At 41.5% G+C, this 14,243-nt stretch overlaps 1 protein-coding gene across 5 annotated transcripts in view; it reads left to right on the plus strand.

Moving 5' to 3' along the window:
- GNB4 (G protein subunit beta 4) overlaps window positions 1-12,483 on the plus strand; it is a 78,058-nt gene extending 65,575 nt beyond the window's left edge. For all 5 annotated transcript variants that reach the window (XM_027780384.2, XM_055817519.1, XM_055817516.1 and 2 more), the window contains 8 exons: window positions 1,354-1,392; window positions 2,081-2,187; window positions 3,151-3,214; window positions 4,047-4,209; window positions 4,405-4,471; window positions 4,611-4,812; window positions 6,034-6,250; window positions 7,444-12,483. In XM_027780384.2, coding sequence (XP_027636185.1) covers window positions 1,354-1,392; window positions 2,081-2,187; window positions 3,151-3,214; window positions 4,047-4,209; window positions 4,405-4,471; window positions 4,611-4,812; window positions 6,034-6,250; window positions 7,444-7,550 — 966 coding nt within the window. In that variant the 3' untranslated portion in view covers window positions 7,551-12,483. The remainder of the gene's footprint in view (window positions 1-1,353; window positions 1,393-2,080; window positions 2,188-3,150; window positions 3,215-4,046; window positions 4,210-4,404; window positions 4,472-4,610; window positions 4,813-6,033; window positions 6,251-7,443) is intronic.
- Window positions 12,484-14,243: the final 1,760 nt, after the last annotated feature.

Here is a 14,243-nt window from a genome sequence, read left to right on the forward strand (position 1 = left end):
CACTCTTAGGCTTGCTTTCTGGGAGGAAAGCTATAAAGGGTGGTCAAAATAAGCAGACACTGGAAAAGGGTTACAGTTGCAAAGTCAAGTAACTGTCAAGCAAGAGCTTGAAAAATTTTAAGATCCTAGTCTGAACGTGTTGATGCAGTTGCAAAACGTGTGAGTAAATGTTTCCGTTCCTCCCCTCAAAGAAAGCATTGCCATTAGTACACAGATTGAATGCTTTCTTGGGATACACACACACAAATTAGCGGTGAAGGCAGCCACCCGTTGTTTGTGGGATGCCTGCTGCATTGGTTACAGAAGTTGGAAGGTATTTGGAAAAATTGCAGGGGGTTAGAGAGGGTCTTGTGGCTGGATCCTTCAGTACTGCCATTGATAGTTTTATCTCTAACTTGCGCTATAGAGTTCCCGTATGATTTTAAGCCAATTATTTTAAACCGTGCTTCTCAGAAGTGGTTGCTGACTGTGAGCCTGATTTTGTGTTTTGAAAATGGGAGCCTGAGTTGCAGGAGTGCAGAGCAGTTGCAGTTGTAACTAAAACCAGGTTTTGCAAAATTGGAGTGTTGCAAAGTGGGCTCAGTGGTGGTGACCTGTGTCAGGTGTCCAGTCTGTTACTCCGATAATACAAACAAAAGTCAAGTCTGTCTTCTAGATGGGGTTGAATAATGTGCAGAAAGTAAGTCATATGTCTGTAGTGTCTCAATGACAAAAGGACAGAGTGTCTGTATGGACACCTGAGCACCATCCATTCTATGAAATGAATGAGGGTGTTAGCTGACTGGCTTTTTTCCCCTTCATTTTGTATGAAGTGCATCAGCAGTTTCAGTAAGCCTGCTGTCTGTCCTGCTCTCCAGGTCCTGCCTGTTAATTTTCAGCCTGCCTCTCATCGTTAGCATTGTCACGCCTGCGATGGCAAGGGGGGTAGTGCAGGAGCCTCGTGTAGCGCAGAGCTTGCTAATCATGTATAACATGTGGTTGCTTTTTCAGGTGGATCAGTTCTTCCCTTGGTGCTCAGCACACCCTGAGCAAGCGCATCCACACCGGGGAAGAGGGTAGGCGCTGGGACTTAAGGGTGGCTCCAAGTGCCTTTGAATCACCTGTTCTGTAGAAAGGGAGACTCAAAGGTTGCTGGGGCACGGTCCTTCTTAAGTCCCTCTTCTTCCACTACCCCTAGCTTGTGTGCCAGTGCTTTAGATTCCTTGGACAATAAAACATATTAGGGTGGCAGAAGGCCTATTGGCGTGTAAGTTGTTGGATTGTGGCTTTTTGAGTGTGCCCTGTAGACACATTCTCGCAGGTGATGCTCGTTGTTGCCTTTTAGATTTAAATTGTTCCGTTCTTTTGTTTCAGGATGCAAGGAAAGCGTGTAGTGACACAACTCTTGCTCAGGTATGTTCTTGATTCTGTGTACAGACTGTTAACTTGCTATATAAAAAAAATAAAATTCCCTGCAATTTATGAATGTAACACGTTTATTTAGTAACTGAAAGAAACCTTTGGAAATGTGTTGTGTATTTATGCAGCTATTTAAAACAAAACAGAACCACCTCACCAAAAAAACAAATAAAGCAGCAAAAAACCCTAAGCAGTCAAAAAAGCCCCCACCGTCTTAATGGGTCCTGCTTCCAGTTTACCTTTTAAATAGTGTGTTTAGTGTATTTGGAAAGATTTAAATGTCTTTTAGGTGTATTTTGGAAACAGAAGTATTTTGCATTTAAAGTTCTGCCATGCTTTAAAAAGTAATGGAGCAGTAAATACTGGAGCACTTTCTTCAATTGGTTTTAATTGATAACTGTACAGATAATCTGAAATAGCCTCAGTATTACATAGTAGTACTTAAAAAAAAGCTTTCTGAAGTTTCAGGTATAGCCATTGTGAAGTGTATCTGTCTTTTGTAAAATCTGTTTTCCTCAGTGTTGTATGGACCTAATCCTGGTTTGTACGCTAGTATCCTTTTTGTTTTTTTAAAATGTTGCTTGCCAAGATAGATTATTTTCTATCAAAGTTCAAATATATTGTTATCTTTATATTAAAAATAGTTCTCAGTATCTCAGGGGTTTGTTTTATTTATTTTTAGATCACGACAAGTCTGGACTCAGTGGGTCGGATTCAAATGCGAACAAGGCGTACGCTTAGAGGTCACTTAGCCAAAATCTACGCTATGCACTGGGGATCGGACTCAAGGTTTGTACAAGTGACTCTTAAACCTGCAGTTTAAGGGTTAGAAATCGGATTGTCAAATTCAAATTAGTATCAGGTTTTGGGAGCCGTATGGTATGGTGTTGGTGCCCTTGCAAGGAGATCATAGACCACAGCTGATGGTTTTTTTTGTCTTTAGTTACAGTTTGCCTTTTTAAAACCAGTGAGGATTGCATAGTGGTCCTACAGAAGCCTTGATTAGACAGGAGAGGGACTTTGCTTGTTCTGGCCACAGACATTTTGCCTTTTCCTTCTTTTAGTTGTGACTGAATTCTTGGAGTCAGTTTAAGCAGAGGAGGTTATGTGGTGGGGCGTATTTTTGGAATGCTGGAGAACGTATTTTTCAGGATGTTGAGTAATTATGTAACTTCTGTGGTAAGAGATTTAAAAAATTTATGGACAAGTTTTGTTTTATTGAAGAAAGATCCTTCTGTACATAGTGGAAAAAGTTACTTGGCTTCCATGAGGGAGTTTTGTTATGCTGCCTTTGGAGTGACCGATGGTCAGGTGTTAACAGTGCCTCATGGTCTGTTCTCTGTCATGTAGTCCAGAAAGAAATACATCTAAAGTCTGTTCTCAAAATAAATCTTATTTTCCCCTAAATTTCTTGTTTATTTTTGTGTAGCTATGTAGTTAAAATATTAGTATATGAAAAATAAAAGCAGCTGTGGAGAGAGTTCATAGAACATTGTTTTGGAAAGTTGTTAGGTTTTGTCCATTGTTAATAATGAGTCCCTGTGGACACGTGATTCTTCAGTCAGGTAATATGTAGATCTTTGCAGATTTTTTCCAATAAATGCTTCTACCCCCCAGAAAAACCCAACCAGAGGGTAGTAAAGGAATTAAGAAATTTCTGAATCACTTGGTAACCATGTATGATGTATGTCTATATTGAGATAATGTTTTTGTTTTACATGTTAATATATTTTATTTTGTGTTTCTATTTAGGCTACTAGTCAGTGCTTCTCAAGATGGAAAATTAATTATTTGGGATAGTTATACAACAAATAAGGTAGAGTTATTTATAATCCATATCAATAATTCATGCATAATTTGTATGTGTGAGGGGACTTCTATTTTTTCCTATGGTTGCAAGGCAAAAATGGAAAGAAGCAGTCTTTTCTAATTCAGATGTCATTTTATTTTTCCTTTCACGACTGGCTGATGACTACTAGTGGCATGTTGTAGGCTGTGTCTCAGAAGCAATAGTTCTAGGTAATACGTAACATCTGCACTCTTAATTTGCTAGTGCAGTTGCTTTTAGCTGTTGCTCTCTGCCTGTGTGGTGGTGTTTCTAAAACGAATTGAGTTTTGTATTGTAGAAATACATAACCTCAGAATTTACAAGAGTGCTTTGCTTTTGAGGGCAGAGAAAGGAGGAGGAGGAAAAAAAAAAGGCAAAAAAAGAAAAAGCTGTTAAATGAGAAAAGCTTAGGTAAAGCGTGGAGTGGTCATCTGTTTCTGTAAATGTCCAGTCTCCGTGGGTGCAACCATCCCATTTTATAACCTGTAGTTCAGAGATACAGAATTGGACAAAGAAATCTAAGTAGAATAAAGAAATGCTGGAAATGTTTTAAGTTTAGAATAGCTTTGCTGTTAGATAACATACTGAAGTTCCGTATATCTATCCTGGAAACTACTGGCATTTTTCATCCTGGTATGTATGTATGTATAAATATGAAATTAGTTGTAATATGTTATAAAATCAGAATACTGAAAATTACAGTACCACCGTCTGCTTGGTGTGTTCAATCTGCTCTAATTCATTAACTGGTAAGAATGACCCCAGTGAAAACTGGAAGCTGACATGTGACATAGCATTCATGAGCTTTGTCTTTCTGAAGATGCATGCCATTCCTTTGAGATCCTCCTGGGTGATGACTTGCGCGTACGCACCGTCTGGAAACTACGTTGCTTGTGGTGGATTGGACAACATCTGTTCCATATACAACTTAAAAACCAGAGAGGGCAATGTCAGAGTGAGCCGGGAGCTGCCAGGGCACACAGGTCAGCCATATTCTTGCTTCAGCTTTGGTTTTGTGTCGCATCAAATGAAACAGTGTCACGTTGAGGTGTGTTGTGACCTGTGACATAGTGTTGTTGGTTACAGACTAGCTGTGGGGGAGCTTTAATCGTTGCTTTTGGATTTTAAACCTCAGTTATTACTCCAGGGTCTGAAACGAACATAACTTTTATTTTTAGGATACTTGTCCTGTTGTCGCTTTCTAGATGACAACCAAATTGTCACTAGCTCAGGAGACACCACCTGGTGAGTTTTTGAACTCTGTTGGCCTTTTCCCCCCCAACTCTTCTTCCCTCCCCCTCCCCCCCCCGCCTTAATTTGTATGTAAAACTTAAACTCTTGGAATGACCAGTACATGGTGTTAACGTTGTTGCTTTATCTGCAGCGCTCTGTGGGATATTGAAACTGGTCAACAGACCACCACATTCACTGGGCATACTGGCGATGTGATGAGTCTCTCTCTAAGTCCAGATATGAGGACTTTTGTTTCGGGTGCCTGTGATGCCTCCTCGAAGCTTTGGGATATTCGGGATGGAATGTGCAGGCAGTCGTTCACAGGGCATGTGTCAGATATTAATGCAGTTTGTGTAAGTGATCATTTGTATTTCCACGTGGGAAGAAAAGGGGGAGGATGAATGCTATAGTTGCGTGAATTCAGCTTATAGTCTGCTGGCTTACCTTGATTTAAAATCAATTAACTTTGTTAGGGCTGAGACGTTAAATTGTATGTAATGAAGAAGGTTGTCTAATAACTTACGATCTAGTTTATAACTGAGTTATTACTACTGTCATCTGTGATGCATTGAACTGTTCTTGGAATAGTTTCAGCTGGTTTTGTTCAATAACAGACCCTACTTTTTTTAGGAAACAAAGAATGGAGGAGGGAAATGTTTTGCAGTGTGGCAACGAGTTAAAAACTGAAAATTGTAGATAAATGAGAGATACTGAGGGGGAGCAAAACAGCCGAGCATCTTCATCTTAAAGCTTTTTGTTGAATGAAAGTGTACTTGATATTTTTTTGTCGAAAAGAGCAAAATATTCTGGAAGGCAATTTTAAAATCGGCGCTTATGTTGAATATTCATCCCTGGAATAATTTTGTAATATTTATAAACTGGACTATATTTCCTCTCTGTCATAGTAACACTATGTTCTGATCTTCAAGATACCAGTTCTGATAAATAGGGAATGAAATCTTAAGTCTAAGCTGCATCTGTTTTTGATAAACATGAAAAATTATTAAGGCTGAGAAAATACCAAAAGCATGACCAGTAGAAAAATGCGGTTCCTATACTTAGACCTGAGTCCTGACATGTCTTGAGCCCTTTTCAGCCCCATCTCAGTCAATACGGCTGTTGTAAGAATGACTGATCTGGAGTAGGTTTTATGGAAATTGAATTGCTTGCTTTCTTCTATCTTGACTGAGCCAATGTGACCGACCAGCTCGGGATGGAACACTGTGTGCCACTTCAGCCAGGTCTTCCTGGCCCACAGCCAGGATGCACGTACTGCATTTTGCTTCATTTGTAGGAGTTAGTTGCATCCTCTTTAACTCCTGTTACTCCACATGCAGGGAACTGTCTGGGTAAAATTGCAGACATTCAGGTGTTATTACTCCTCTAGAAGTGTTCCATTGCATAACTGTGTATCTGCATTTTTTTACCATGCAGAATTTTTTTTTTTTTTAAATACATCATTCTGCCTTTACCTGGTCACCCTGGCAAAATTATCCTGTGATGATTTTTGAAATAGTGTGTGAACATCATATTTTTCTAGTGTCAAACTCCTGTCTCTTAATTAAAACTTTCAGTTTTTCCCTAATGGACATGCATTTGCCACTGGATCTGATGATGCCACTTGCCGCCTCTTTGACCTACGTGCAGATCAGGAATTAATGATGTATTCACACGACAATATCATCTGCGGGATCACTTCTGTAGCCTTCTCAAAAAGCGGTCGCCTCTTGCTAGCAGGTTACGATGACTTCAACTGCAATGTGTGGGATACTCTGAAAGGGGAGAGGGCAGGTCAGTATGCGTTTCTATTTCCTTAGCAGCAGGTAGATATTCAAAATCTATGGAAAATGCACGGCCAGTTCATTGCCGGTGCTGTTGCTGATGTTAAGGAATCTCCATGCTTCCTTTTAACAGTTTTCTTTTGGAATGGCATCCTTATATTTTATTGCGTTTGGTTATACATCCCAGTTGTGTTGTGTGGAGTAAACGCTCCAGTCAGTGGAATAAATACTCCTCCTCTTGGGTATCAGCCATGATATATCTGTGGGCTGGAAGACACCAGCTCTTGAGGCTAAGGAATGGCCTCCAATATCGTGTTATGTCTACAGAAAATCTATTTCACTGACATGAATGGAATTAAGTAATATAAAATTACACATTTGCATTGACTTTTGCACCCATCAGTAAGTGATTGGGGTAGCACTAAGTTAGGGGGCCATAATTTCCTGGGGAAGTGGACACTTTCAGTCCTGGAGTTAGTCGCTTCTAGGACAGACAGCATGTTCATAGCTCGGCTACATCTTTCTCCCTCCAGACAGTAATTTAAATGACGGGGCCTGGTTCAGTTCTGAACCTTGATTCTGCTGCTCAGACTGAAAAGATAATCCTTTTCCTTAAGGGACATGGACAGGCTGAGGTTTAACAGACCTGGATGTGGTGCCTTGGGAGAGCAGTCAGGTGCAAGGATGGCTAGAAGGAAAGCAAAAATGGAGCAGGAAGAGGCAGGGCACGGTGCTGCTTTTCTAGTAGTCTGACACTATAGATGGGGAATTCCTAATCCTTACAGTTTGTGAAACATGGGAGACTTGAGGTAGGTCCTGTATCCAGGCCATTGTCAGAAGACATTGTGTTTGATTTTGGAAGTGCTTGATGGCTGAAATTGTGCACAGCATTGCTGAAAACGGGAAAACCAGTAGGGAGCCTGATTAGGGCTGAGGAGGTCTTTGGGACAGAAAGAAGTCGTAAGGGCAGAGAGAAAGCTGGAAGCCATATTGCGTGTACATATTTTTTAAAACCTCATGGTTGAGTTCCTTGGTAAGGCCATTGTGTTGTGTCTAGTTCCTGAGGGTAAAGACAAGCAGGGTGATTAGAGCTCACGTTACGTCTCTTTTAGCAAATGTGACCAAGTACCTGGGAGAGGAGAGTAACAGCTGAGGTCCCTGCCATCCTCTGAATATTCACTGTCATTGCTTCTTCTTTTCCAGGTGTCCTTGCTGGCCATGACAACCGTGTCAGCTGTTTAGGTGTTACTGATGACGGCATGGCTGTAGCTACAGGGTCTTGGGACAGTTTTCTCAGAATCTGGAATTAACTGGGAGCCAAACATGTACATTCTCCATTTGAGATCTGGAGAGATCAATGCTGCAGCCTATAGCTGTGAAATAACATTTCTACCTTGTATTTGCAGGTGAAGTTTTTCTATTCACTGATTATTACACAAAAAGGCTTTCTGTAAACTAGAAAAAAAATCAAGTGAAGAAATAGGGGAGGGGGGAAGAAATCACTGACTTTTTAAAAGGGGCCAGCACACATAATCATGGTGACCGACAAACTAAGAGCCAGTCTTTTTGTTTTTGGTGGTTTGGTTAGATTGTCCTTGAAGGGTTTTTGCTTGTGCTCAGTCTGCTAATCCTGTACTTTTTTTTTCTTTTTTTTGTACATAACAGAATATACACATTATAGCAGCCAATCATGTAACATTTGTCTGTATGTAAAGAAGTATGTTTGCATTTTTTAAGGAATACATTTATAGCTTTGCTTTTAACCTGAGATGTCACTTCTGAGTTTTGTAGTGGATGAACTAGATTGCTGTTTTAAATGTTTTTGTGAATTTACTGTAGATAAAGTGAAGCCAATGGTATGTATGTGTTTTTATAATGGAAGGCATTTGAATTTTTTTTTAAAGGCCCTGGAGACTCCCAGTTAATACCTGTCGCCTTATTCACTCACTTCTTGACCTGCTTGCCTATTTTTAATCATGGGGGTTCTTCCTTCAAGCCAGTGGTTCCTGGTTCATCCATTGGCAGTCATGGCCTCCAAACATCAAGGAGTTAACGCCAGGCAGACTTGCAACAACAGCAAAAATAATGAAAAAAAAAAAAAAAAAAAAAAGAAAAGAAAAGAAATAAAATCCATATCCAGTTCCAGAAGTATTAGCTTGCTTACTGCAGCTTTTTGCATCAGTCACTCCGCGCAGTCCTTGGCCACGGCCGCCAAGTGACCTGCGTTGCTGTCGGTAAGTGGCCGAGTGCTTCTCCTTTGTCAGCTCAGCTCTGAGTGAGGTAGTTTTGGCCCGTCACAAACTCCAGCTGATTTGCACTAACACAACGATTTGGCTGATGCTCAGTGCGCAGGGCGCGGTGTAGTCGCAAAGCTTGCTCAATTACCACAGTCGACTGAGACGTTCAGGAGGACTTTGCTTAAATTCTTCAAGAAGATTTCAGTGTGCAGTTAATCGCCTGTAATCCCCCTCCAAATTAGGGGGTTGCCAAAGCATACCACAACCAAAAGCGCTTGTTGTCAGTTATGTGCAGTGTGAATTATAAAAGGAATTGTGTAACTTACAATGAACCAAATAACCTTAACTTACCTGTGTGACCCTTTCTAGTATAAACTTAGTGACTTGCTTGTTCTCCTGTGGTCACAGAGGTCTGTACCATGGTGGCTTATTAGATGCTAATTGTTCTGCAGCTCTGACAATGTAAATAGCCATTTCCTCTCCTGTTTCTGATTTTATTCTGATTTTGATGTCAGTTGCTTATAAACAATAGGTTCTGATCAAGTACAGTTGAGTGCAGATATAGGAGAATCAAGGGACTGATGCCAATTTGGAACCACCTGGGAAGGTGGCTTAACTTTTTGGTGCCTGGCAGCGTGCCCGCGCTTGCAATGGATGTGCTCTTGGGAATCTGAATGTCTGTGGCGTTCTTGGAAAGGGGAATTAAGTCTATTGGCTTCTCTTAAGTGACTTATTTTAAAGATAACGCGAATTTTAAATCACCGGGTTGGAAGACAATGTTACTCTGCCCTCATCTGAAGTTATGGGGAGTCTGGGTGTCTCTGGGTCAGGTAGTAAATAAAAAGTGCCCAGTATCTTGTAATATACCAAAACAGATTGGTGGCTGAGGTGACTATTTGTCAAGTTTCTGACATTTGTAATCCTAAATTTCAGTACTTCCAGACTGTGCCTGTAAACTTGCCATGTCTATAATGGTGAAGGTGCCAATAAATGTGCTAGTCAATCGCGGTAAATTTGCTTTTAAAAAAAGAAAAAGGTGCATGTTGTGCTGGAGAAGTATACTTTTACTAACAGCAGACTCTGGTGTAGGACCAAAATCACCCTGTATTGTATGTCACAGGAATTCCTCTGCATTTTGCTTTACGATCTGTCTGCACTAACAGAACTATTACGGAATTCCTGTTAACTCTCTTAAGTGAGCAGCTCTTTGGGATCTTGCAGACTTGGTTTATTTTTTAGTGGTGCACTTGATTATTTTTTTTAACTCACAGCTGCCTTGAGTGAGTCATTCTGGAAATTTGTTACTAAGGAATTTTAAGAAAATATTCTTTTTCTAAAAAATTGTTTTCCATAGAAGTGTGTTTTTGCACCAGTTTCCTAGTCAACACCTTTGCGAAGACAGGTGCCATTTTTACATTCTGGTATAAAAACTAGTTTCTACTTGCGAAACTCCAAAAACAATTTTACAAATGTATATAACTTTTCTTAAAAGTTCAGGTAGACTGTAATCATGGTAATGGCGCTCATGCAGGTATTACTGCAAATAATGTCACTGTCATTGTCTGATGGGCAACTGTCTGTTGGATTCAGCTGCTTTTAAAATATTAAGGAATGCCAACTACTTGCTAACGAGGTTTCCAAAAGCATCATACAAATACCTGCGGGTTTTGGTGTTCAGTTAACCAGTGTTCGTAGTGCTGCAGGTCCTAAGCGGGCTCCTTCTGCGTCCGTGCTCGAGGAAACCTGGAAGAAGCCCGAGCACAGCTGGGGGAACAGTGTCTGGTGCTTCTTTGGAACTTGTGCGGAGCTTGTGGTAGATCCTGCCAAGGTGACGTTTGCTGTTTAATTACTGTCCTGGATAGTTTAGGTAATTTTTTTATTTTTTTTTTGAAGCCTACAGCTGTAATGTAACATGTTGTGATTACATGAGGCCGAATAACGAACTTGCAGGGGCTGCTGTATTTCCTTTTTTAAGGGGCCGTCAGTGACCTTTCAAGATTGATGCCCTTACTAAACTGGGCGAGGTTTTAATGGCAAAAGCTGAAGCTCCTCCTTATACGAGGAAGGTAATAAAATGATCCTTTGTAGGTTTTTACTTAAAAAGGTTTTATTCCCAGCTTTTAATGTCAAAGAAAATGGTACGTGCCTATGATTTCACGTAGGCTCAAGCGTGCAGCTGGTGCGATTTCTAACCGCGCACCGTGACAGCAAACTCGCTCGCTGAACAGGTTTTGCAGCACCGTGGGTCCATCTTAACCCGTCTTTAAAAGTTTGTTGCCAAACTACATCATTATCTGAATGTCAGGTAACTTGTGTGATTACAGAAATGGAGTAACCAAGACCATCGTGCCAGAACGGTGGCAAGGGAACTCTTTCCCAGCCTCTCTCTTCTAAAAAGATCGGTTATGGCTCGGAAAGTGGAACTGTGTGCTTTGGTAACAAGATTTATTTTATTCAGGTACAGTTTTTAGTCAGCATTTTCTAATGTTGATTTTACTTTGCACTGGAACATTCTAATCAGGCAAGTGCCCACCCTCGCTCGTTCCCCTGTAGACTCGGACATCCGTTTATTGGTAGAGATGCTGGGTGAGATTCTGGAAACCACAAAAAGCTTCTACATGGCATCGTGCTGACGTATACTCGCTTGCTCCGGTAACGTGGGCCTATTTCCATCTGTCTCCAGACCTTTTTTCTTCCAAACGTCGCTATCCTCTGCCTTGCTAAACTGCAGCCCCGTCGCAGGATCTGGCAGAACTGATAGTTCAATGCGTTGACAACACCACGTATCACTCGGAACGGAACGCGGATCAAATAGGCTTTTCCCCCTGCCTAAGGAGAGGGCCTGGCCTTGGCAAAGCTGAACTGATGTAACAGCTGGTCCCAGTGTGCTTACTGTAATGCATGGGTTGGAAATAGTTAACTCTTTAACTCAGTTAGTGTAACCGCTTGTCCCACAATGAAGTTCACATTTACTTTAAGGTGGAATGAAAACATTGTGAAACATTCCAAGAGTGCTTAGTCTTTCCTCTTTGAGGACACTGTCACCTCCACTAGGTTTAGTGCTGTGCTTTAAGATGTTGGTGAGAGTATTGGCTAATTCAACTAGTTGGTATAAATGGTTGTGTAGCAGAATGACTGATTTTTGAGATAGCGTTTCCTGTAAAAGTAATTAAGCATGGGTTGATGGTGCACTTTGTACACAGTAACCTGGCATGCATGCTGGTACAACTACTTCCTACACTTCAGAGGCACCACAAGCCTTTTTATCCAATTGCTGGTTATGTAAAATACATGCAGAATGTTAATGCAGTGTTGTTATGGTAAATGTGTGAACAGTGTTACTAATTGATATAACTGATAACAGATTACATGTGCCTGACATTCTTATACCACACAGTATGTTTAGGTTTTAACTAATATGGACTTCGGTGGAATAGTCTTAGATATTTCAAGCCTTTGTTTTACTTACACAATGGTGCTCTATTTGTGTTTTTCTCCTTTTTTTTTTTTTTTTTTTTAAATAAAAGCATCTGAACACTTGTAGTACATATTACATCCAAAGGAGTCCAAAACAAAATGCTTCTAAACTTGCTTGATTTTCATTTGCCTTGAGTTCCCAGCATTTCTCATCAGCTAGGTTTTTTGGGGGTTTGGTTTTGGGTTTTTTTTTTTTTTCTTGTTGCTGACTACTTTGGAAAACTTCAGTAATGTTACCAATTATGAAGTGATTCTGCACTGCCTTTGGATTGTGTATGTATTCAGAAACAGTCTTAAAGCTTTTATTTAAGCTATTAAAAAAACCAGGGACTCGTGCCATTTGTTCTTTAACAGTGCTGTTGTAAAAAGACTTCCCTGTGAAAAAAAAAATCACTTGCTATGAACTCTGTTTATAGCTTTTTTTTTTTTTTTTCCACGATGGATCTTTTTCTTTGTATTTGTACAGTGGCTCAGTGAAAGATGTTGCCATGAGTTGATATTGTAACCAATAAACAAGTGCTTTTAACCAGACTGTGTCACTGGTGGCTGTTGTGTTAGAGCCCCCCCGCAGCTGCGACACTGGGTTCTTGCTTCTGGTTACAGGGACACGGTGGCCCAAAAGTTGTGTGCGCATGTTAAACAGCCAACCGTTCTGCACGTAAACTTGCCCTTATGAACAAATAATTACGGTGATTTCCCCCCCGCAGCAGTGTTGTGGTACAGAGGCATGTTAACATGACAGCCAAGGGAGCCGAAGCAGCCACCAAAAGTAGATGGGAAACGCCCAGGTTCTAGAACACTCCTCCATCCTTGGTATCAGGATTCCCATTACAGGGTGCCACCGGCCCACCCTGCCTTTTTTAGAGCTGTAGCACTAATTGTTTTCCCCAACCCCCTAACATTGAACTAGTCCGTGCTTGCTGCAGGCAGCAGGTTTTTTACTTCAGCCTCAGTGGTTCGGTCCTACACTGGATACACGTCACACGTAAGAGCGATGGTGCAGGTTCACCTTTGATACAGCTACCAAATAACTTACTGGAGCAAAGGGGTAGTATTTTTTTTTTTTAATAAATAACTGTAGCAGACATGCATGTAAAGTTTTAGCTTGATACAATGTCCAAAAAAATGCTCCAGAAAGAGCATTAATACATATCGATATCCTCATATACAAGCAGGCTGGGCTGTTACTCACTTTTGTATTTCAGTTTCCCTCAAAAGCCGCGAGGCTCCGCCCACGCTGATGGACGTTCCCGGAGAGCCACGCCTGTGCTCGGAGTCACAAACAAGCACCAAAACACACTGTGGCGAGGCAGGGTTCTTGGTCTTCCAATAATTAACTGCCTCCAAAACACACTGTGGCGAGGCAGCGTTCTTGGTCTTCCAATAATTAACTGCCTCCAAAACACACTGTGGCGAGGCAGCGTTCTTGGTCTTCCAATAATTAACTGCCTCCAGCGTTACATTTTACAGCTATTTCCTTTTAAGATAGCCCTTATTTACTGGAAAATCACAAATCCCTACCTCTTCTAAAGTTCAGTATTTCATTTAGTCATGTTAACACTTTCCATAAAAATATATAAATATTCTGAAAAGGCTTTCTCTTTTAAAATAAGTTATTTAAAAAGTCTAGTTAGAAAAAGGTAGATGTTAAATGATTGCAGGTGGCAACAGCAAAAACTTTTTTTTTTTTTTCTCGAAAAGAGGCTTTGCGTTGCTGGAAGCGAGCGAAGGTGAAGCGCTCCCGCACCCCTGCCCTAGGCCTTGCCTTGAGAGCCGGCCTACAGCACCGAGGGACCGCTCAGGCTACCGCGCACGTAGAAGCTGCCAAACAGCCTCCCCCTGCTCCGAATCCATCAGCAGGAGCTCGAGGCCAAGGCTGGCACGGAGTTCCCCCCCCACAACGTGCAGAAACTGAGTCAAGACCACCGCTCAGCAACCCCCGTGCCCGGAGGCCAGCGTGGTGGCAGTGACACGCCGCTGCAGCTCCCCTGACCCTGGCTTCCAGCCCTGCTCTCGGGGGCAGACGACCATTTCACTACCTCACCAACTGCAAGAAATCTGACAAGCTCGGGGAAGGAGGGTTATTGTTACTTAATCAGTGCCATCTTGTTAAACGTGGCAGCCAGAAGGGAAACTACAGCCTACTGCGTTGCACCGGGGAACGCTCTGCGGTTCACTGTCACCCTTCACTTGAGGAACTGCTGCCCAGCACAGTTTCATTTGCTTTCCAAACAACTCCAGCGCCCTTTCCCCACGCTAGAGTTCATACTTCCCTTCATTACACAAAAC

The sequence above is a fragment of the Falco peregrinus genome, chromosome 12, assembly GCF_023634155.1.
Source record: "Falco peregrinus isolate bFalPer1 chromosome 12, bFalPer1.pri, whole genome shotgun sequence".
Lineage (NCBI taxonomy): Eukaryota > Metazoa > Chordata > Aves > Falconiformes > Falconidae > Falco > Falco peregrinus.